The 24,137-nt window shown below is 42.8% G+C and overlaps 2 protein-coding genes across 4 annotated transcripts; both read left to right on the top strand.

Moving 5' to 3' along the window:
* The first annotated feature begins 1 nt into the window (after position 1).
* TRIM13 (tripartite motif containing 13) lies at positions 2 to 18,546 on the top strand. 3 transcript variants are annotated; one of them, XR_015284610.1, is made up of 4 exons: positions 2 to 247; positions 2,116 to 2,285; positions 12,981 to 16,399; positions 18,266 to 18,546. XR_015284610.1 is itself a non-coding variant. In XM_086881350.1 (2 exons), exons 1-2 carry the CDS (start codon positions 8,152 to 8,154, stop codon positions 14,211 to 14,213), a joined length of 1,236 nt encoding a protein of 411 aa, XP_086737476.1. In that variant the 5' UTR covers positions 8,027 to 8,151; the 3' UTR covers positions 14,214 to 17,880. The 3 variants fall into 3 exon arrangements, 1 of the variants encoding a protein (XP_086737476.1); XR_015284611.1 differs by lacking the exons at positions 2 to 247; positions 2,116 to 2,285 and adding an exon at positions 8,320 to 8,479; XM_086881350.1 differs by lacking the exons at positions 2 to 247; positions 2,116 to 2,285; positions 18,266 to 18,546 and adding an exon at positions 8,027 to 8,154 and having other exon boundaries at positions 12,981 to 17,880.
* On the top strand, positions 15,822 to 18,546 carry KCNRG (potassium channel regulator). Its single transcript, XM_023944488.2, is given in 2 exon segments — positions 15,822 to 16,399; positions 18,266 to 18,546. Coding segments are annotated over 2 exon segments (831 nt in total). The 3' UTR covers positions 18,519 to 18,546.
* Positions 18,547 to 24,137: the final 5,591 nt, after the last annotated feature.

Below are 24,137 nucleotides of genomic sequence, written 5' to 3' on the forward strand. Positions count from 1 at the left end.
CGCCCCGCGCGGCCCCGCCCCGCCGCGACATGGCGGGTGGGGGCCGCCGCTCTCAGCGCGGGCTGGAGTGAAATTAAACTTAGTTAAAAAAAATTAAAAATTAAAAAAAAAATCAACATTAAAGCCCCATCTTTCCTCTGGAAATTAAAATCTAGCGGACAGTGAGTGCAGCCCCTGCTGTTCTATTTCCGCAGTTGTCGCCGTGGCGTGAGGCAACCGGCGCAGCCTCCTAAAGGACGGATTGCACGTATGTACATGGATATAAAGGATAATTCATGTATATATGCATATATACATATATAAAAAAAGAGGACACTGATTATGATGCTCAGGTGGTAGGTATGACATCAACGAACCTCACACGTGAGAAGGGACCCCTTCATGGAAATTTACTGCTCTGTTATTCCTGGCGCCAAGTAACAAGAACAGCGTTTATTTTATTTCCTTTTTTCTTTCCCCCCCCCCCCCCCCCCCCCATCCACCTTTCTCTTTTTTAATTCTTGGAAAAGTCAGACGTGGCTGACTGAAATGAGAGGTTCCCACACCTGCCAGGTGCACCTGTGAGTTGCTCTTTCTCCGCATTTTCCAGACCAGTCCATCTCTGAGTCTTAACCCTGAGCATTTGAAGAAGTTCTCTTTGCTTCTAGAGTACTTCTTCATGTGTTCGAAATCTTTCCTAATTTAGTCAGTTAAATCCAACTGCAAAGTCTGCTACAGTGTGCTGTCATTGCAGTTTTGTTTTGCAAAGCACAGTTTGGGGCCAGCTTTGTGTCCCTTTCACAGAGGCGGAATACCACGTAATTAAAAAAGCTGTAACATGACTTGTGGTCTCACAGGCATTTCTATGTCTATTTCTGCATTCCTACAGCACACACAACATTTGTATTAATGTTTGTGGGAGCAGGACCCACACACTGGGCTCCAACAAGCACAGTAGATATTGATAACATGACTATAGAAGCCTACCTGTTCCCACTGCACATTTTTATTTACCTACAGAAAAATATCAAATAAATGTTGCGCCATGATGTTGAGCTGTGATGTAGAATGTTTTGCAGACAGCAGGTAATTTGATTACTTGCATCTGAAGGTTTATTTATCTCCAACCCAGTTTGGGATGAAATTGTTGTTTCTCATTATTTCAGTTGGTGTATTGTTTTGTGGCATTTCAGCTAGAAGTTAACATTTTATTACAGCATGAAGTATGATGTAATTAATGTAACCCATGTGGTACTACGTTATCTGTCTAGTGGGGGCCAGGGGGTTAATACAGATATTCAGAAATCCTTGTTAAAAGAAACTTTCATAGCCACAAATATCTTACTGGATGGGCTGTATCAGTCACACTTACCCCTTTTTACTTGAAACATGAGGTGAAATGCTGTCTTTCTCAAAATTGTGCCTAAAAGCAATCTGATTTTAAGAGCAGCTTTAAAATGTGCTTCCTTTTTTTATTGGACTTACTGTTACAGCCCATAAACATTTGGAGTCAAGAGCTCACTTCCTTAAAATATGCCAAATGGGATTAGTCTTGAACTTCCAAGAAGTAAATATTAGGTGGAAACTGATGTTTATTTATTTCATATGGAGGGCATCGGGATTCTTATTGGTAACTTGTTGTTCACAAATTTAGTCTCATTTAAGTCACTGTGGGATTTTTATTGCCTGTGGGTTTGTTACAGTACATGCTAAAAGATAAATGTTAATATAGTTTTAAAAATAAAAAAGAACTTAGGTAGACTTAAGCTCTAAATGACTCCCTGTCCCATGGATTCCTCTGCCCCACTATGTCCTTTCTTCTCCAAAATGAACACTAGGAATACAAACACATCTCACCACACGAAGTCAGCATTGCCAAATCTGTTGGACTCAGGGGGATGAAGCTTTGGGGAGCAGTGCCTGGCCCTGCCAGTTTCCTGCTCCACTACTCTCTTAACTGGAGAGGCTGGTTTTACAGGCCAGCAGACTGCAGCCCTCGTGCAGCAAAGCACACGCTGCAGCTTGGAAAAGTTGCCGGTGCTGCTTTGGAGCACGTTGATTGCAGCGCCTGTGTGCTTGGCAGGCAGGAAGCCTCGGGGACCAGCTCATCCTTGTGCCCATCCTGTCTCCCTGCAGATGCAGAGCCCAGCTCCTGAGCACCCTGGCAGCAGCTGGTGGCAGACTGCTCTCACGATGAGCAGCAACGGTGGCAGAGATGTTTGTGTGCCCTGAGTGAAGGCTCTGGCGCTGGACACAGTCAAGCAGAATATACGCTGGTGTGGTGGAAGTAAGGCAAAAGTCAGCTGGTAAGAAATGTGGCTTATTCATATACCTGTCTTGAAGGATGAGGTGAACAATGGCAGGAGGATAGCATTGTGTTTGTAAATGTGCTTGTCAGCCTGTGTATTGAGTGTGTGAACACCAAAAGCTTTACAGTGCACAAAGAACTGCCCCAAAGAAATTAAGATCTTGCCTTCAATATTTAGAAGTATAATTGTGCTTGGCAATCAAGGGTTAATTCAGCTTCTGCCTTACTTGAATGTTCATTTCTTTCACTGGGGAGGCCAAGTATTTTAGACCCTCCCACACTGGATGCAAAATTATGCTCAGCATGCCTAGACATGTTTGCTGCTTGCACTGTTTTATTTCCTTGAACAGTAGCAGCAGAGACATTTTGTCTGGGAACCATGCTAGTAGAACACCACCACTCCCATCCATTTCAAAAATGCAGACTTATTTGGAAGACCTGCTGAAGGAAAATGATGGTCATTGACTTGTTTCATTCTCTGGCTTATAGCTTCATTCACAAAATACAACTGTCTCTCATTAGCCTTGTAAAGTACATCTACTGGCTTCAGACAAGTATGTTTCAGAAGGATTCCCTGATACGCCAAATTTGCAGGAGAGGGCAGCTCTCTCCCGCTGTGGCAGTACACATTACAGCAATGTAATACATGACTAATCCTTCTCAGAAAAATAATTCCTCTTTGTCCTGCAAGTAAAAACCAATCGGACTTGCTTCTCTGCTGCCACATGCTTTGTGGAGGCATTTACACCTGTGAAAACCAATGAAAAAAGGTAGTTATTATGTATGTTGGAATGGATTTAGTAATGTCTCTATGCAACTTGCACAGAAGTAAATGATGGTGCAGGACTTGAAAATCAAGGTTTGTTTATTGAAAGCAGTCCTTCCACTCCCAGGGTCAGGCATGTGGTTTGGAAGATGATACAGACAAGGTCTCAGATGAAAAACAGGTTGTGCTTTTGAAATCTTCACCATAATGTAGTTCTTGTGAGGATTAACATTTTGTAGGAAGTCCTCTGTTTTACACAGTTAATCTGACGCTTGCCAAATCGTAGAAGAAATTACATATGGAAATTAATTTTGTTCCTTGTTGTTCTATTTGCTTTGGAGGTCATTTCTCCTTTCCTCTTTATGCAATACAAGCAAAACCCACTGGAGCAGAGCTTTGATCTATAGGCAATCCCAAACCTCATTAAAACTGACAGGCACGCTGGCCACGCTTTGTTCAGGAAGAAACAATTAAGCTATTTTATGGCATAAGATAGATGAAAATGAGAAACTGCTGCCCATGGCACAGGGGTGCATGGCCAAGTGCTAAGATGAGCTAACTTGTATGAGCAAGCACTAATTTGGGGAAAGTCAGGGAGACTTTTCTAGGGATTGCTCGCAAGTGCAGCAGCAAGAGCACAGATTGGTTGCAGCTGTGTTTGCCTGTGTGCATGTCCGGGACCGGAAACACCACACAAGAGCCAGCAGACAGTGGGAGAAGCAGCGGTGTATGGCCCTGAGAAAAAGCCAAGGGACAGCTTCTTCTGGGCAAGCATCCTGGCTGGAGCAGCAAACTTGGACTGCTGCACAGTTCTCCCTCCCATTTGCTTCCTCTGCGTGCAAGGAAATGGGACGTGGCTGTACATTCTTTGTAAATAAATAGGATTTCACTAAGGAGCTGACTGAATTAATCATCGATTCCCGCCCCCCTGTCCCTCCGCAGAAAAAACTGGCAAAGTGCTGATTATTAGTTAACTCTGTGGGTCAAAGTTCTGTATGCAAAACTAGAGAGCTTTTCAGTACTGCTAAAATGATCACCAGAGACCCTGCAGATATCAAGGCAGTCTCTGAAATTCAGACCTCAAAACAACAGTTGATCATTTCAATCGCTGATGATCCTTCATGGATTTTTAATGCCTGGTATTTCTACAATCCATATTAAAAGTAGCTTTTATGGAACAATAACAAGAAACTGCTTTCTCTGATCCCTTGTTTGGAATGTTTAATATAGTCCAGATGCATCTGTTGAAAAGAAATGTAGTCAGATACGATATAGTTGTGAAACATTTATACATCAGTAAGGTGTTTGATATGTAGAGCTGTTTTGAATAATTTGTTTATTTGTGTTATCTTACAGTGTGTCTTCTTATCAAGCTGCTCTAAACTCTTGCAGATTTATGTCCATATTTAGGTCCCCACAGCAACTACATTATCCACCTCAGATTGAGAGTATGTTCATCCCAGCACAGCTGAACAAAGCAGAGTCCTTCAAGAAGTCTCTGTCCTGAAGCTGGAGTGTACTCTGTGTGTGCTCTGACACCTCTGTAACAGGATGTGAAGCCTTAGCCTTAGTGGGAAGGCAGGTTTGCAGCCAAGGATAAGACTGTAAAAATGCCCTCAACTCACCTCTTTTCCCTGGAGCTTCACCCCAGGAGACAATTACAATCCAACAGGTCTTTGGTTAAGAGATGCTTTAGTGATGTGGAATACAAATTTGGGAGGAAAAAAAATGCTGCTTTTAACTCCAGCTATATTTATCAATCAGTTCTTCTCCAGCAAAGCACAGCGGGTGCCTGGAGCCTGGAATGAGCAGCTGGTGTGGCCGAGGGCAAGGCTGTGTTACTTTTGGCAGCAGTGCTGGCAATAGCTGGCTGGAAGCATTTGTGAAATTATGGCCTGTGGGGGCACTTCTGGTTTATGCTGACGTGTGTGCAGGCTGCCGCTGAAACAGGCCGTCTCACTGGCTCATCCTGGCACTGGTGATTGTTCGGCTGCAGGATCAGCTGCAGCTGGCTGCCAAAATTGATCCTGCTGGAAACTTTTTTTTTTTTTTTTTTTTTTTAAACTGGATTAGCTTTCAGCTCTGTTGGCAAGCTGATCTGGCTTAACGTGTGGCTGCATGAGTGTCAGAGCCAGCAGAGAGGAGGCATCAGGAAAGCATGACTAAGGAAAGGGGAAAGGATGGAATAATGACTTTTGCCAGTAGCACAGTCTCATCTTGGCTTAACCCCCCCGAGAATCTGCCTGTCAGGGTAGAGTTACCTGTTACAGCTTGAGTCACGTTAATGGCTTGCTTCCACTGAATGAGAAAAATCTTGTTCCTTTTTTCCTCGCTCTTCTGATGTTAGACCTGATGATTGTCTAATCTTGCATTGGACTGATTTAACTTGTTGAATCAGCACAAAACTTACCTCAACAAACAAAAGGGAATAGCGTTCTGCTGGCTGAGTGGGTGGAATCAGCTTGGTAGAGCATCTGCAGAGGCTGGCAGAGCTGGGACAGGCAAAGGGAGTAGTAGCTGTCAGCTCTGAGGTTGTTGACTGAACCACAACACAGAGGTTCAGTCTCAGAAAACTCCTGGCATAGTGCTTCTTAGAAGAGCCGTGATCTAGGTTTTCTCAGTAGTTTAAAGATGACAGTAGATTATTGCCCTTTGTCTTACAACAAATATGGTGTTTGTCTTGAAAATCTGGAAACTGCCACTATTGTATAATTCCTTCCAAATTTCTAACCCTATATTTTCAACCCTCCCATAACTAAGTGGTGTTTATCCTAACACCTCCTTTCAAGCTGAGCCTCTCCTTTGAGCCTAAATTTCCCTTTGCTTTGTTTATCTATTACTCCACAGATCTACAAATGTTTTTTTCCATCAGCCGGAGCTTTACTCTGAAGCTTCTACAACCGGTCTTTGATGCTGCCTTGGGAAGACACTGTGCTCTTGGATGCAGGAATGCAAACTCATAAACAAACTGCTACTGAAAGTGCTGCTATTGCAGCAGAGTTAAAAAGTATAGAAAGATGGACTTGTAATGTGTGAAAAATGGTTCTGTGTGGCTCTGTCAGTCAGATAAGAAGTAGAAGAGTGCCCAAATTCTATTTGATCGTGCACAGGACAGCTGTGGGACACTTAAGTAGGGTGCTGGCTAGGCAGTGTTTCTATGCACCAAGCACAGAAATCCTGCTGTGTGTTTGCCCAGAAGTTTAAGCTTTCCTCTTTGACAGAAAAAATCAAAGGCAAGGAAGGACAAGAACACTTTCAGGTGGACCTAATAAAGAGGCATTATCCCAGGTGGGCAGGCAACCATTTTTCCATCCATTCAGCTCCTTCTTCATTTATAAGGAGACAGACTTGGACCAGCCCAAAGAGTTAATAGAGAATAAAATGTACTCTAAAAATATATCAGAAAAAAATGTTATAGGAGAAATATATGGAAATATATATATATAATAGTGAGAAATCGAAAATTCCATGTTGTTGTTAATCTTTAACCATAAAATTACAGAGAAGATTAATTATAGGACCTAGAAATTCTTGAGACCAAAGTGGCTGTTGGGAAACTGTAGACAAGGAGCACTCAGCAAATGTAAATGCACAAGCATTGGAATATCACTTGAAAATAGTTTAGGTGGCTGAGGGAAACTATCTGGAATTACTTGTTTTTAATAAACAGCAAACAAGATGCTGGACAATTAAGAAGAAACAGGCAGGATGTTGAAATACATGTGAAGGTCTCAGTTGCTTTTGTGCAGCAGCTCTACCTCCTGGGGCTGTTCTCCAGTGGATAATGGAAGAAATGCCTCAGTGTGTAGGCACTCTGAAAGGGATTTTCAAAAATGCTTATCCTTGGTCAAACTGTTCCCACTGAGTTAAGCTGAGCAGGCAGGCCAACTTGGATGGGGCAGCAAGGAGAGAAGGTGAGGAGTGCAGTAAATTGGGGAAGCAAAACCTTAGTATGTTATTGAATGGCTTTTAAGATCCAGATTCCTAAATAATCAAGAGAAATATGTCAGATGTGTGAGAGAGCTTCATTTGATAGAAACACAGTCTGATTTGTGATGTTCCTTGTGTGGGGCATTCCTGGGGGTGAAGAGTCTCCCCTGTGCTGATGAGTGACGTGACTGCAGTAGGTGCAGAGTAGGGAAGGGATGCAAGAGGCAGAGTATGCACATTTGGGGACAGCTTTCAATGTAGTATTTCACAGAGTCTAACTTGAAAATAAGTTCAGTTTGACTTTGATGTGAGACCTGCTCTGTTGACTGCAAACTAACAGAACTGCAAAAGAGATACCCAACACAAAGGTCCTCTGATGTCTCAGCACTACCAGACCGAGTTTCATCGTCCTGTAATTAGAATGTTTTTTCAAGTGGACATGAGCTACCTCTTCTGCTCCATCTCCCTGAGACTCGTCAGTGTTATTGTGGAAAACCTGCACAGGTTTTACAGGCCACGTTAACTCTCCAAGAGAGTCACCAGCTGGAAACAGTATAACCAGTGTGTTCAAGCAAATATGAATGAGTCGCTATCCTTTTATGAAGCACATAAGGCTATCTGTCTCAAATTATGTTATTTTTTAATAAGTGCTTTCAGAAGGTGGCAGATGCCCAGCAGGCTTGCCACCCAGCAGCGCCCCTCCTTAGGCTGTGCAACGTGCGCCTGTGAGCTGCAGGCTCAAGTGTAATTTAACAGAGTTAACACCAGAAACCCGTATATATCTCGGCGGACATATCTCGGCGGAGGCACAGGCTGCAGCCTCGGCCGCCGCCTTAGGCAAGCAGCGTCCACCGCCGGCCCTCTCTCCCTGCAGCTCCGGAGGCTGTCTTGGCCGCTCGCGGGCAAGCGGAGGAAGGGAAGAGCCGCAGCAGCTCCTGCCCTGGGGCTGGATCGGCGGCCGCGGGCCAAGGTGGGTGGGCCGGCGGGGCAGCAGCTCCCGGCCCATCGCTCCGGCGGGCCGGGGCCGGGCGGCGGGGCCGGGCGGCGGGGCGGGAGCGGCGGGCCCGGAAGGCGGGAGGCGGCCGGGACGGGAGCGGCGGTGAGCCGGGCGAGTGACTGAGGCGGCCGGTCCCCGCCTGCCCCGGGCTCCCCGCGGCCCCGGCCTGCCATGGTGAGTAGCGGGGCCCGGGGGCGGCAGGACGGGCGGGCGCGGCCGGGCGAGCGCAGGCCGCGGCTTTGTGAGAGGCGGCGGCAGCGCCCGGCCCGGGGCTCGCCGCGGCCCGAGCCGCCGGTTCCGCTGGCAGCCGCCATCCCCCGTGGGCCCCGCTGTGCTCGCGGGGCGCGGGCGGAGCGGCTGGGCCCCCCTGCCCCGGGCTGCGGTGCCCGGCGGAGGCCAGGGCCGGCGGCTGGCTGCAGTGCTATCGTTGAGGGGCGATTCCCCGCTGGAATTGGAGAGGGTGTTGTAACCAGCAGCGGCATGGAAAAACCTCTGCCAGGTCAAGGGACAGTGGGGGTGAACGCGGGGACCAGCGTTGGGGCAGCCCCTGCGCTGGACAGACCGTCCAGCCCCGGGGGTGAAACGGTGTTCATGGGGCTGTGGGTGCACTGAGCACAGATTGCTTATTTCTCCAGGCCGTCCTGCCTTTCTAGTCTGAACGGGTTGGAGCTGCCTGGTGCTCCTGGAAAAACTTTTGGCCATGAAAAACCAGGTTTAAAGCATGGACAATTTATCCAGGTCTTTTTGGCTGTCTGGATGGCAACCTTCCAGTAGCTGAAAGGGGCCTACAGGGAAGCCAGGGAGGGACTCGTCAACAGGAACTATAGTGACAGGACAAGGAGTAATGGGTACAAACTGAAAGAAGGGAAATTTTGTTTAGATATTGGGAAGAAATTCTTTACTGTGCAGGGAGTAACACTGGAACAGGTTGCCCAGGGAGGTCGTGGATGTCCCAATCCTGGCAGTGTTCAAGGCCAAGTTAGTAAGGCCTTGAGCAACCTGGTCTAGTGGTTGGTATCCCTGCCCATAGCAGGGGGAGTTGGGACTAGATAATCTTCAAAGTCCTTTTCAACCCCTTAACGTTCTATAATCCTGTTACCTACTGCACACAGAGGTCAGTTCCACATTAAAATGTATACAGTGACCCTTCATTAGATTGCAGTTTCTCTCAGTGGAATGAACAAGGTTAAGATAATTGCTGCTGGAAGGAGGATCTTCCATCACCCTTCCCTTGTGCGTGGAACTCTTTTTAGGGCTGATTGAACACACCAGTTTGACAGAAGGCTGGTGGATTGCTCATAGGGGGTCCTGACACAGACCGGGGTCCTTTCCAAGGAAGGGAGATGAGACCTCTCCTGACTAGCTCAATTACTTGTAGAAATGTAGCTTGACTCGGTCAAGTCTTATTTAGAACAGTTACGTGCCGTTGCAGGAGACTTGTAATTCAGGAGTTTGTTGTTTTGTTTGAAGCCTGGTGAAATTCTGGTTTTGCTTTCAGCACGCTGCTGGCTGATAAACCCAACTTCTGTGCTGAGAAGCATGCTAAATGAATTTCTCTCTGGAGTGTGGGAAAAAGCTACTGTGGTTGTTTTTGCTTTTATGGTTTGATGTTGTTTGCCATTCTTCTTCCTAATGATAAAACTGTGCAAGTTGCTCTTTCTGATGGGTGACATATGTTGGGTTTCTATCCAAAGATGCTTTTGGTCCACGTGCTACAAGTGGGGAATTCCAGGGCCACCTAAATCTGGGTCAGAAGTTACACAGAGAAATTCCCCATGGAAAAATTTGAATGTCGCTGTAGTTCATCACACAAATACCAGGTTGCTAAGGAATGTTTCAATCCACAGACGATTTACTGTCTGAAATTAATTTCCTAAAGAAGGCAGAAGTTAATCTGTCCAACCAGTCATACAAATCTGTATGTTTGGTTTGGTATTTCTGCTATTGTAAGGGTGGGGGGAAGTTTGTAGACCTACTCATTTATTTTTTTCTAAATCCAGTGTTTTTAATGATGTTGTATAAAGGTTTTGGAATTCAGTTACATTTATAAAACGTAATTATGTAATTTGGTAAGTGGGGTTGAAATGGAACAGGACAGTTTTAGTTGGATCATGAAGCCTTTTTGTGTATGTTCTTTGTATTCTTAGGAGTGTGAAAATCTTCAGTGTTTGTCCTGCAATTTTGATGGAAAGTGTTATAGTAAGCATTTTCTGCATTGCTTTGCAGTTCTTGCTGTCAGGCATGCAAAGCTGCTTTTCCAGCTCCCTAACTGGGAAGTAAAATCCTCCCTGGTAAAGGAGATGGACCAGAGCAAATATTTTCTGCCCTGTGCATTTCCATTTACCAAGAGATGGAAAACTGTCATTTTAGTTTTGTAGTTATTATCCTCTTAACACATGAGCAGAACTGATCTTTGTGCTGCTGCTGTGGCTAAAAGCTATGACTACAAGTTGGAAAGAGAGAGCTGCTCACAAAAAGGAAAGCTGAAGAGTGGAGGGATGAAATTATCATCTTCCTGTCATCCCATTATTTTTAGCACTGGGAAAAAGATGGAAGAGAAACGTTGCTTTGAGAGCATGAGAGGTGCTTCAAAACTACATTCTCCTCACAGAAAATGAGGTTTCTGAATGGCATCTGTGGGCTTACAGGAAACCCATTAGTTAGAGTTATTAGACCTTTTCTCTGGGACATTGTCCCTAGTTGTAGTGGTGGCTGCTTCTACCTCCTGACCTCAGTTCTGAGTAAAAAAGCTGGCAATTTTTCTAAAGTGTCTTTTTTTCCAACAAGCATAGATAATATGTGAACAGGCAAAAGCACATAAGCATGGTTGTCTTAAACCTTCTGACTGTCATGCTGTGACAGGGAAGTTGGGATTGTGAGGGAGGGTCCCTCTGGGGCAGGGCAGCACTATTGTGAGCCAGCTTCCCTTTCATTGCTGGGAGTGTAATCCAGCCTGGAGGCTCATGTTTAGTGTGCCTGCAGCAAGAGAAGGGTCAAGTCCTGGACACCTTACTAAAGGGGGCTCCTGCACCACCGCAGGCCCCCAGCCCCGCTCATTTCCTGAGGGGCTCTCAGGGCTCACTGCACCTGTGCCAGCAGCAGCAAGTGGCACAAATAGCGAGGGGATGTGCGCTAGGAAAACTGTAAAGGGAGGGGATCGGTCCCAGGGTTTTGTTCATCCCAGATCTGGACTGTACTCAGTGGCAGGACCGATGCGGGATGTAAGGGCTGGTGGTCTTTTTCCTTCACTTTATTTTCCGTCTTTACTCTCTCTTGTTCTATCCCAGCCGGTGTGACAATCGGATTTTACCACTTGCTCTGTACTGAAGTTTGCTGGGAGAGTTGGGAGCTTGGTAAAGTTCACTGTAAGAGTTAAGAGCTGGTTGGCCAACACTTCTTTGACTAAACAGTGGGATAGCTGTCGGAGTTAAGGTGGCTGTGTAATAAAGGGTAAGAGTTCCCTGACACTGGACTGCTGTCTTTCTTTAGCCCACTGAGAATTTCTGCTGAATTTCCAGATTGTGACAGCCCCTCCTCCTCACTTGAAAAGCATGGGAGGTTTGCTTACACTTCCCAGGAGTGGCTTTTAGTGTGAAGTCGCACTGGGACTATTGGTCCTTCTATGAAGGCAAGTCAGGACTGACCTCACCTTCTTCACAGCGAACTTTCCTTGGGTCAGTGGTATTGATTTTGTTGCTCTTGTCCTATGCAGCTCTCTTCTTGACTCCCACGTTTTCCACTTCATATTTCTTTGAGGGGACAGAAACCTTAGAAATTATATCAGAACCAATTAAGAGGTCATTCACATGCCTTGATGTCTCAGCAGTACTTTGATGCACTTTTCTGTGATGTCTTTCAATTTATAAACAAATTTTATTGCATATATATGAATATATGTTGTATAATATGGAAGGAATTTATGCAAGGGCAGCATCTTTCTAATTATAGCTCGAAACTAAGTGTTTGAGAGCTTTGGATGATACGGACTGTCACTTATTTTGGTCTTTATTAGCTGTTTGTTTTCTTAGAGCCTGCTGTAAGTTACAAGGTGTCTGCATCTGAAAACTTGGCTTTAGTTGGAGGCAGGGAGAGGGTAGTGCACTGTGTCCCTTCACTGATACATTCCCATAGGAAGAATTACACAATAATTATTTTTCCTGTAGGGTTTCTCCTACATTTCCAGAAAGAAATTACTGAGGCATGAATGCTGTGAGAATGGAATTGGAAATAGAGATTGCAGATGAGTAAAATGGTTAACAGTTTTGTTTCATGATGAATTATCAAGGATTACAGGCAGCTGTCATTTGAAGTACTTTAACTTCATGCTGAATACCTCAATAGTAACACATTCCATTGGTTATTTAAAACTATTGCAGGAGCAAGAGAAAAGCTAATTCATAAAGTGAGTGGTGACTCTCCTTTGGCCTTGCAAGTCAAGCAAAGAGACACATGTTGTACTCTGTAGCAGCAGAAATAATGCAGCTAGGCTTTTTCAGTCACTTTTAGTATTGTCTGCAGTACCAGTGCATGGGGTTTGAAACTGGAAGCTTTGGATGAGTGGAGCAAGTAGAAAGTAATGAAATCTTAGCAGGGTGTATTGGCTGGGTATCTTCTGTGCAAATCCCATTCCTGTGTATTGCATCAGCAAGGAAAGATGTAAGTCTCATACTTTTACTGTGAGTCCATGAGTTATTTTCTTTCAGAATCCTTGCTGGAACTGGCAAGTGTTCTTTTCTAGCATTTCTAGTTGAGAGTCCAAAAAAATTGTTCTGCCTGAGCATTGCACCATTCTTGTGCCTGCCATTTGCTGGCCAGATACCACAGCCAAGGGGGACTGGCTGCAAAAACCCAGCTGCAGCTCTGTCTTAAGGGTACTGGAGACAAAAAATACATCCTGTTCTCACTGAGACGTGTCTCAGATGGAGATTGGTTTTTGTATGATCTCCTTGAGGGAGAAATAAGTTTTGTAATTCTGTTACCATCTTTTTTCTCTTTCCTAGGATATGATGGAGCTCCTAGAAGAAGATCTGACCTGCCCCATTTGCTGTAGCCTGTTTGATGATCCTCGTGTCCTGCCCTGTTCACACAATTTCTGCAGAAAGTGTCTGGAAGGAATTCTTGAGGGAAATGTGCGAAACGTGCTTTGGAGGCCATCCCCTTTCAAGTGCCCCACATGCAGGAAGGAGACTCCTGTCACTGGAGTCAACAGCTTGCAGGTCAACTATTCCCTGAAAGGTATCGTGGAGAAGTACAACAAAATCAAAGTAACTCCAAAAATGCCTGTGTGCAAAGTGCACAGCGGGCAACCCCTTAACATTTTTTGCCGGACAGACATGCAGCTGATCTGTGGGGTTTGTGCCACCCGTGGCGACCACACAAAGCATGTTTTCTGTTCCATTGAGGAAGCTTATTCCCAGGAGAAGCGGGCTTTTGAAACCTTGTTTCAGGGCTTCGAAACCTGGCGTTGCGGAGATGCCCTCTCACGGCTGGATACCTTAGAGACCAGTAAGAGGAAAGCTCTGCAGATGCTGACGAAAGATTCTGACAAAGTGAAGGAGTTCTTTGAGAAGCTGCAACACACGTTGGAGCAGAAGCGAAATGAGATCCTGTCTGACTTTGAGACCATGAAGCTTGCAGTGATGCAGGCCTACGATCCGGAAATCAATAAGCTGAACACGATTCTACAAGAGCAGCGGATGGCTTTTAACATTGCAGAGGCCTTCAAAGATGTGTCTGAACCCATTATATTTCTGCAACAGATGCAGGAGTTCAGGGAAAAAATCAAGGTGCTCAAAGAAACTCCTTTACCTTGTTCCACTGTGGACATCAGTCCCACAATGAAGAGTTTTGATACCAGCCAGTGGAATGGAATAAAACTTGTTGATGTGGACAAACTTTCCTTGCCTCAGGAAAGCAACACTTTCAAATTCAAGATTCCCTCTGTCTTTTCACGCAGATTTATAGTGAACTCTCTTATTTTCTTGCTCATTCTTGCTGTCACCAGAATGTCCTTTGTGGAGTCAGTCATTGACAATCTCCAGTGCTGGAAATCTCAGTTCCTTACAATTTGCTTGTCCTATTTGGCAGATACCGTGGAGATAGCAGATCATGCAGTCTTTTACTGGGAACAGATGACAGATGGAGCCTCACTTTTAAGAGAAAAGTGTAAAAACTATACGTTGGTCGTACTGGATAACGTTGCGCAGTTTGTGTGCAAATATAAACTGTTGTGAAGTGTCTGCTGGAATATAAGAACTAAGAGAGATCTGGGGAAGAAAGCATGGAACTTCTTAAATTAATTGGTCTTTTCAGACTTCCAGTGAAAACATTCAAAGATTCAAAATGATTCCAAAACATTGATAATGTTCACATAGTTTGAGCACTGCTAAACCAGAAAATGAAATGGAGCTTTGAAAAACACTTTGTGGATTCTTCTTTCAGTGGTGATTACGGGAATATTACTCACTGTAAATCATTTTTCTTACCAAAATATAGGGCCAAACTGTATCTTTAGTTTGATGTTAATGTAACTGTAGAATAAGATAAAAAAATGTAGTTTAAAAAAAGAATTCTAACTGGGAGATCGTTTGGAAAGAGCAAGAAGAGTTGTGATTGAGGTGAGCACTGTGCTGACAGGTTTGCTGAGGACTGCCCTTCCACTGCAAAATGCAGTGCATCATTCACATTCTGGAACCAGCTTCTATCTGATGATGTTGTTTCTCTCTGAAATAGCTATATGTTCTGGTTTGGTTTTGAGGTTTGTTTTTGTTTTTTTTTTTGTACAACCAAATGTTGTAATTACCCTGTGCATTCAGATTGTGTGTTCTATACAAAGATGTATCTTCAGGGCAAGCATAAATTCTAGAGGTAATGATAAGAGCAAGCTGCAAGATGGTATGTGCTTTGCAGATAGTTCATACTTTGCAGTTTACTTTTCCAACATCAAATTGTTGGGGTAGCTGGGCTGGTTTGTTAGATCCATGTTTCTCTGAAGCCATGCTTTCTTAAAAACTGGCCTTAACATAAAGAACTTAGTGCAGTGAAAGGTGTGCAGGGTTCTGCCACAGGAAGGCAGCTTGGACTCTAGCCCTGCAGAGGTGGCAGCTACAGCAGCTGCTCTCCTGTCCCTCTCTGCCTCTCCAGATTGCAATTCCAAAAGCCAGGAAAAGTGATTGGGTGATTCCTGGAACAGGTTGTATGATGCAGCAGGTGTATGGATGTTGGTGGTGTTTGAAGAACCTTGTACAGGTTCTTCTGCTGTTATTGTATTTTTGTGTATCCCGTTTCAGGAGCTAATTGAATTTTCTGGTTGTATTGACTTGGCCTTACATTTTAAAGGGAACCTTAAGCTTGAGTTCTCTGAAGTGCCCTTCTTTTGGAGCATATGGTACTGAAATGTCTTGCCTGAAGCTCATCTAACCTCTTTTTGTAGTGGTCCTATGAACAGCAGTGTATGGAACGAAAATGTTGAACTGGCATTTCTAGAAGACAAACATAACGTGTGCCATACTTTGGGAATATTTGTTGGCCTCTCTCAAGGTTTCATAAGTTGTGACAGTCAATTCACTGTATTCCAGTAGTCCTTGCGAGCTGTTCATTTCAAAAATAAAACGTAAAATGCCAAGAATCAAAGTTTCCAAGCAACCAAACCCAGCAAACAAAACTATTGTACATGATATTTACATCTTTGTTGCCTGGGAATGCTGTTGCTGCTCCACACCTCACTCCAAACACTTGCTAAAAGCACGCAATGGTTCTTGCAGCTGCCTTGCCGTTTAGGAAAGATCAAGTCACAGACATGTAGATCAGAGAACTGCAATTCCTGAGTGGCTGAGGTAGCCATGAGTAGTCGAGAGGTGATTGTTCTGAGTGTGGGAGGTGTGAGATTTGTAACCCGGGCTTCTACCTTGCAGCAGTTCCCCGAGTCCAGGCTGGCACGGATGGTGAATGACAGTGACCGGGAATTTAAACTGGTGAATGGAGAGTTTTTTGTGGACAGAGATGGAGCTTTGTTTAGTTACATCATGGACTTCTTGAGGACTCTCCAGGTGTCCTTACCAGCTGATTTCTCAGACTATCAGAGGCTGCAGAGAGAAGCAGAATTCTATGGACTCTACCCCCTGGCGGATGTCCTGAGCCAAGAACACTTGCTGAAGCCGAAGCCGGAGGTCTTGGAAGTGCATTTTTCTCTCCAAGAAATGCAGGCCTTTTTCCGGATCTTTGGTTCCTGCAGTAGCACCATTGAGGCACTGGCTGAGCAGATCACTGTGTTTACAGGGCAGCAGTCAGGACAGGGCTGGAATAGCCCTTTTCCTTCTCAGAAAACACTCATTCCACTTCCTTTGGAAAGACCCTCTCATCATGATATGGTTTTTAAGTGTGGTACTGAGTATTCTGCTGGTGACTAGTTTGTGGCCAGGTACTGTCCCTAGAGTGACTTCTCATTACAGACGTGTCTTTGTGGCTTCCAGTTCATAAAGTGCACGCTATGTACTAGCAAAGCTCATTTTAAAGAAACCGAAAGAAAAGAAATATGTTTCCTTCTTTCTGTTCAATGTTATCTTTTTCTAGTTCTGAAACACCCAGTTTAATTTGTTACACTGATTTGCCTGTTCTTTAGCTTTCTAAAATACTGATCTTGGTGTTTGTTTATGAGCTCTCTTTGGTTTTTCTCTCTCTGCCATTTCCTGCCCACTCACTTTAGAATTTCACAGTATCACCTTCTGGAGAACATAAAAAATGCAGTAAAATGAGGCAAAATAAAGAAGTAAAGTACTGGGGGTACTTTAAGTTCTAAAATATCCAGTAGCTTATGGTGCAGAAGGCTTTTATATGGAAAACAGGGAACAGAGAATGGCTAGAAGGGTTAAAAACTCCAGTGCAACTGAGACATCATTTCAGGGACTGGAAAGCTTTTGTAGAGCGTTTTATAAGGAGGAGGGAGAAGAGTCATTATTAACTATATGCTTCACAGTGGGTTTTCTTTGACTTCAGAGACAGGTTCTGTTTTTATTAAGATAACTGTGTATCAGTAATTTTTGTGATAGCATTATTGTAATCTAATGACTACTTAGGTTTTTTAAACTATCTTTTGCTGGATGTCTCTATTGTATGGAGACTTGTTCTTACTGTATAAGAAAATGTTAACCTAATTTGTCCTCTGTGGCTATTAGAACATCTGGAATTTTATGGAAATTCAATTGAAATACTTCCAAAAGGGTTCTTCTATTTGAATATATGAACCAACACAGAAGTCTTTTGATTATTTTTTTAAAGAAAATAAAATCTATCTTTCTTCCAGCTTTCTTTGGCTAAGCAAGTAGAATAAAAACTACTTTGCAATTGTGAAATCAGTCAATATATGTGACTTTTATATATATGTGTGCCAAACCTTAACTTTGTGACATATTACTAATTTTAATGGATTAGCAATTGGTTGAGTAGGTTATGGCAACTTAAGTAGTGGGGAAATTATTTCTGATTTTTTTCATTTATATCTTCAGACTTGGTAAAAATTTCGCTCTGCAGATCAATAAAAAAACCTATCTTGAGTAATGAAACAAGTTAAATTTGATTACGTTGCCTTGCTGAATTTCTGCCTCCTCTATCTCCTTAATCTTTGTGGTGACATGGACTTTTTTGCCTTTCTTGTGTTTTCCATGAATATTTGGTGTACTTGCCTGTGAACTGTGGAACAGTTTCACCCGTCAGTTTATATATTTTGTAATGGTATTTTTACCTGACTTCTGCTCCTCAGAATGTCTGGATAGATTCTTACACTGTACTTTATATCAAATAAAATCATTTGAGGCCATGTGAAAATGATTTTCATATTTGTTACTACATGACCTGCTGTACAAAGTAATTTGCAATAAATGTCACTGTTTGTAGAGAGAGAGATCCTGTGTGTTGGAGTGATGCTCTTGGGGTGAACGTGACTCTGCTGTCCATCATTTACTCTTACCTGAAAAATGCTGCAGCATTGCAGAGCCTGCTGCTCCCTTCTTCTCTGTTAAGTGAGACAAGATGGGGTTGTCACAGATATTTCTTAAGGAAGTAAGTTTTGTGGCAGGGGAGGGTGTGAAAGAGAAGCACTTCTTCCCCAGCACATAAATGGATGAACTGAGAATTACTCTTAATGAAGGAAGGAGTCCAGTTGTCCTTAAAGGAGTAAAATAATATCTGGAACCTTGACTGGTGTAAGCACAGTGCAGCTGTGCTGATCTATGCTGTCAAGAAGTAGTTAAAGTGTGTTGTAACTGCCTTTTTTTTCCCCTGATTTTAGGTATGTTTCCATAAAGCCTGATAATAGAAAGCTGATTAATGGTACTAATGTGCTAGGCCTGCTGCTTGACACTTTACTCAAAGATGGATTTCGCCTCATAAGCACCAGGACCGTCACCAGTGAAGAGAAGGTTGAATGCTACACTTTTGAAAGGATGAAGAGGGCAGGAGGCCTTGCCATCATGGTGAACCAAACCCCAGGGAGCTCTGGGGTAGCACAGGCAAGGAGAAGCCAAGTGCAAAAAGGGAAATAAAGACTTTTTCTTCCATCTTTTGAACGTAGGAGAGGGATGTATCAGCACTAGTGGCTTTTTTTTTTTTTTTTTTTTTTTTGCTTTGTCTTGTTTGAAACTGCAGCTATTGAGGGAAGTAATACATTTACTTTCAAGTATTTGGGGAAAATATTGCAATCTTACTTTTTACTGCTTCATCCCCTCTTTAAGTAAAGAAGCCCAGATTCAACACTGGGTTTGTGGACCAGATTTCAGCATTTCCAAGAATTGTTTCTGCTTTTCCTTGTGGCTAAAATTTACATAAGGACTCACCAAGCATCAGCCATTCCTTCTAGGAAATTGTTTTCATGTTCTCCGCTAATCTGCAAGTAGATTTTAAAAACATGATAATACATGAAGAAATAACATCTTGATGCAACTGTCATCTCAAGAGTTTGGAGATGTGGCTGGAGGAGGAATGCAAACCCCAAGGATCATTTAGTGCTTCCATTCACTGACTCTGACAGTTGGCTGAGAGCAGTATAAAGGCAACATCCTGAGCTGTGCTGCTGTGTGGCTTTGTGAAAGCCATTGCTGAGGTCTGTGAAATAATGTGTGACTCTGTCTTGCAGAACACTTCTGTCCTCTCTTCCCACTCTGGTGGCATCTGCTCTTTGGTTCTGAGAATTAAATGATAAAGATCTTTGTGAAGAGAAGGTCAGTTAATTTTTAGTGCTTTCACCATAAAAAGGATGAAAATGTGATAAATAGCCCTTCAGATGAAAGGGTTCATACAGATTCAAACAAAATAGTGCAAAGGATTTTTTAGCACTTGTTAAGTACAACACAGTTGAAGGCTTAGCAGAAGTGGCTTTAAGAGCCTTGGGAATGTTAGTCCTGTACAAAGCTTTGTAAAGATGCCAAAATTAGCTCGGGTACTGGGAGAGGTAAGCTAATGATGCTTTATAAATTAAGAATCTTTTGTCCTTCCATCAAGGCAGGGAAAGAAGATAGCAGTAACTTCAGGGAGTTGATAGTTGCATCTCAATTTTGTTGCTGGTAAAGCACCATCTTCCCAAGGCTTCGAACAGCCCAGGAGAACCACTTTGGGTTTTCTTGGCTGACCAATTAGATCTGGCTTTTCATTAGTTTTAAAAGGTGAATGCATTACTTTATTTGCAGCACTTGATAATGGGAGTGGGACTCAGCCATCTGTTTCTTGCCCTAAGGAGTTTCAGTGAAATTGATCTTCCCAGACTGGTGGTGCCATTATTGGACATCTCTTTTCTTTGGCTACTGCTCTGGGGCATTTCAGCTTGATCCAAGTTCAGAAGCTCAGCAGAAACAGTGAAGTCTTCTTTGCTGTTCTAGAGCTGTATGGGTTGAGAATAATGTGATTATGGGACTACATCTCCTAAGCTGCTTACAGGTTATGTAATGTAATAAATGGGAATGTAAGAGTCAATGCTTCCACTTCAAATGGGATTTTTTGGGTCAGTAATGTCAGTATGTTCATATTTGTCTTGAAGTAAGATATTTCTTACAGTGAGAACCATCATTCACTTGAAGAACCTCCCCACAGATGTGGTGGAGTCTCCATTGTTAGAAGTTTAGAAGAGGATGCTAAATGATTTCATGGAGGCCCTGTTTCACATGAAAGGCTGTACCAGATGATGTTTCCAGTTCCCTTCCAGCCTGGCCTGTTCCATGACTCTGTGAAGACCTGTGCAGGTCTGTACCAGAAAGTCTGTCATGGTGGGCTTTGAGGTCTGACCACTGTTGGGTGACTGAGCAGACAAGCTCAGTCTGTGGGATGACTGTCCCTACAAGTTGTGCTGCAGACAATGCTCCTTGTTTGGAAACTGTAATGTTGATTATTGGGTGAGTCATTGACTGTGGATATTGTAGGTAGAGGGACTAGCCAATTATAATGTGAAGAACGAGACAAAAAAAAAAAAACAAAACAAAACCCCAAAACAACAAAAAACCCCAGGGAAATTTAAAAAAATAGACCTGAGGCTGTATTTAGACATTATGCCCTAAATGATCACCAACAGCAGTGATGTAAGCTGAGACAAGTTTCAGAACCCCTCACAGTAACAATTACACAAAGTAGGGACCTAGTTTTCCTTGCTGCAGCACAACTTTGAAAGTTTGGATTCCATTTTTTAATTTTATTTTTTTTTCATAAAGTGAAAGAAAATAAAAAATACTTAAATTTTTAAAGAGCCCTGAAGTTTTTACCTATGCCATGATCCGTTCCATGTCTTTGGCAAAATGAATGTTTGGTACAGCCATTTCAGTAACACTTTATGATGGACTGAGCATTTTCTGGTTCCCTTCATGGGTTAATTTTTATTTAGCACCAGCATAATTCTAAGAGTGCAATATTTGGCTCTGGAAAATATACCAGTGCAAGTTGCTGTCATGTAAAGAGCCGTATGTGCTTTACCTTGCCCTTGGGTAACAGTGTGTTGTGACTCTGCTTCTTTTGGAAGCAAAGCACATGACCATCAACAAACTTGGGTTCCCAGAGTTCTTCTAGCATTTATTCTTACTTAGCTCTGAACTGAGAAGTGTCACCTTCTGTCATTTTGTATTCCTGCAGAGAACATGGCTAGGCTCTTACACAATGCTTTCACTTAGTTGTTTTATTTTTTTTTTTTAACTGGTAGTTCCTTAAGTAAGTTTGACAGCATGTGTGTGAACAGCCTGATAGAAATCTGTTGGAAGTGTCTGATACCAGTAGGATACCCATGACTTTAATGGTAGATTAATTGAATAAATTTATTGAAGCTGCTTCTTCAAGGAAAGCACCTTACTGGATTTCTTTATACAGAAAAAGGAAGCAGTGATGGTAGAGCTACAGGTGTGTAGCTTCAAGCTACAACTAAATAGCAGTAATTATGGAGGAGCAAGTGAAATTATGTTCCTTCGCAGACAAATTGATATAAAATAGCACTGATTTACTAGGAGGATCTTCAGCTGGCCTCCACCTTGAGAGGTTATTTATGCTACTATAAAGTGTTGCTGAGCTAGGATGGCAATTTTTCTGTGCCCTCTTTGAAGTGGTATGCAGTGTAACCTGCAGGCACCAAGGCAGGAATTTAGAAGTAGTGGCCAATGTTTTTACTGCACCTTCCCTTCTGAAGGGATGAGGAAAGAGCAGACTGTGTGGTGTTGCTCAGCAGAGTTGTTCACACAGAAGGGAACAGCTGTACAAGTGAATTTGGCTGATAGGAACTACTAGTCTGAGTGATTTTAAAAGCTGCTTTGTCAAAACCAGATTATGTGCTAAACCGAGTACTTCCACCCAAACCTTGGCAGGCAATGCAGCTCTGGTATCTCACAGCACAATCTCTGCTAGACTAGCAGTGTGTTGTAGGTGACTTGGTTGTGCTTTTACATGTAACAGAACCAGAAGCTCTGATTGCTCACATCTAACTCTATTTTTGATTAAATGGGAATGGGGTTTTGAGACATTTAGACTTTTATTTTCCAATAAAGTAATTTTAATCCCTGACATAATCCACTTCTTCAAGCCATTGCCAATTTTCTTAAGAGAATTCCTTTTTTTCCTGTGAAGATGCAAAATTTGCTGATTTCAGTAAACTCCACTGCTATATTTGCCTTTTTATTCTTCCCTTGATTCAGGAGAAATATGCAAACTGTTCCATTGCTTGTGATGCTCAGAAGGGACTGCCACAGTGCTGGGGCAGCCCCCTCACTCTTTCACAGTGAGCTCTCTGTGGCTTTGTAACAGGCAAGCAGACAGAACCCTAGGGTAAAAAGCACCATCATCCTGTCCCACTCACAGGGACTGCAGTTTACATGGCAGAAGATCATCTGAAATGAGGTGATAGTTTGCAGGATTTGCAAAAGGCAAATGATTCAGAAAACCAATGTCTCATTTACTTTACACTTTCTCATCTTAATCACTTTTCCCTCCTTTATAGCTGGGTTTTATCCTGTGTTTCTATATTCAAGACTGTCAAGGGCTTTGCCAGTACAATCTTGTGGTGCCTGTATGTCCCAACAGGATAGAGGTACCACACACTTCTTCCATCCCCCTGTTCTTGCACCAAGACTTCCTCTTCTAGTGATTGGTGACATTTTCTGTGCTTTTAAAGTAACATTTTTTCCTGCTTCTTTACACACTGGGAAGTCTCTCTTGTGTCATTCTTACTTTCAGGTAAGACACATCATTTATTTACCACTTGAATTGTTCAGTGTCCTGCTGATACCAGGAAGGACAGAGTCTGTTGTGAAATACCTTCTTGTTCTTTGGATATTGATTTCAATGACAGTTCATGAGGGATTCTGTTTCTTTGGGAAGCGCAGTCACTGCATTCTTATGGGTTCTGCAGTCAGCACTCGTGTGATTGTATAAATGATTAAGCATAGATGTCCAAATAAAGATCTAGAAATTGATACAATAGACTAAGACTGATCTCTTTGCACTGACCATAGTACAGGGAAGTTTTCCCCTTTACTAAGTAATTTTGAACCATTTTTCACTTACCTTCATAACTGAATTTCATGGAAGTAGTAGAAGACCCTCCCTACAATGCTGTATATGAGGAATAGCCATAGGGCAAAATGATGCTGGAGTAACTGTATTAGTGACGGTAACTTGTTAATTTTGGAGAAACTTTTCTGTCCAGTGAACTCTTCCCAGTTTCTACCTATTTTGATTTGTTTCCAGCTTTCCAATGCTCAAAAACAACTCACTCAATCTGACCCGAGAAAGGCTGATGTGCTTTTGTCAATCTCTTGAGTAGGTAAGTCTCAGGTACATCCAACACAACCTGGGTGACATTTTGTTTTGATCCACAGCTGAAGTCAGTACCAGAAAGCCACCAAATTGGATCAAAAGACCTGTTTGAGGTGACAGTGAAGCGTTCATAACTTTAAATACTTTTATTTTTTTTTTTAAAAAAAAAAGAAAAAAAAAATGTTCCTAGATTCCTGGAAAGTGTTACTAAATATTCATTGAGAAACAAGCTGGGAATTATCCAAGAAGACGAGGGAGGCTCATTGCCTCTTACTCCTTCCCTCTGATTTGTGTTGAAACATTGCCAGGCTTTAACTTTACAAGGTTTATTTTTATCGATTTTCAACAATAAACAGTGGGAGTATCTTCAATAAAAGATTTACAGTGCATCATGAAGAAATACAACTCCCTACCAAATATTATATTGATCTATTCCCAAATGCTACTGAAACAGCCTATAAAACCCCAAATGAAGTCCAGTGATGGAGAACTTCCTCTCTCTAGTGACAGATGCATATGACTGTTATGTCTTCAGAAAACAATAAAAGGGAAGGGAGTGACTCTGCTTCTTTGACCATATCTTCAACAGCACAGTTAAATCTGTCAACTCAATGTAATCCACATAAATAACGAATTTGGGAACCAAGGGAACTGCTAGTGTGTCTGAAGATTCCCATTCTTTGAAGCTGCCTTTCCTGCTGCAGTCAGACCATAATTAGTCACAGAAGGCCTTGCTGTAACTAGTAAATGGATGGACCAACAATTATTTGAATAGTCTGGTTCTGGCTGGAGATATGCCTGGAGCCCTGAATATTCTCAGATGGGTGGGTGAGATATAAATCACTAGTCATCATATAAAATACAAATCAATCTGACTTATATAATTA

Source organism: Cyanistes caeruleus, chromosome 3 (assembly GCF_971803275.1).
Source record: "Cyanistes caeruleus chromosome 3, bCyaCae1.hap1.1, whole genome shotgun sequence".
NCBI lineage: Eukaryota > Metazoa > Chordata > Aves > Passeriformes > Paridae > Cyanistes > Cyanistes caeruleus.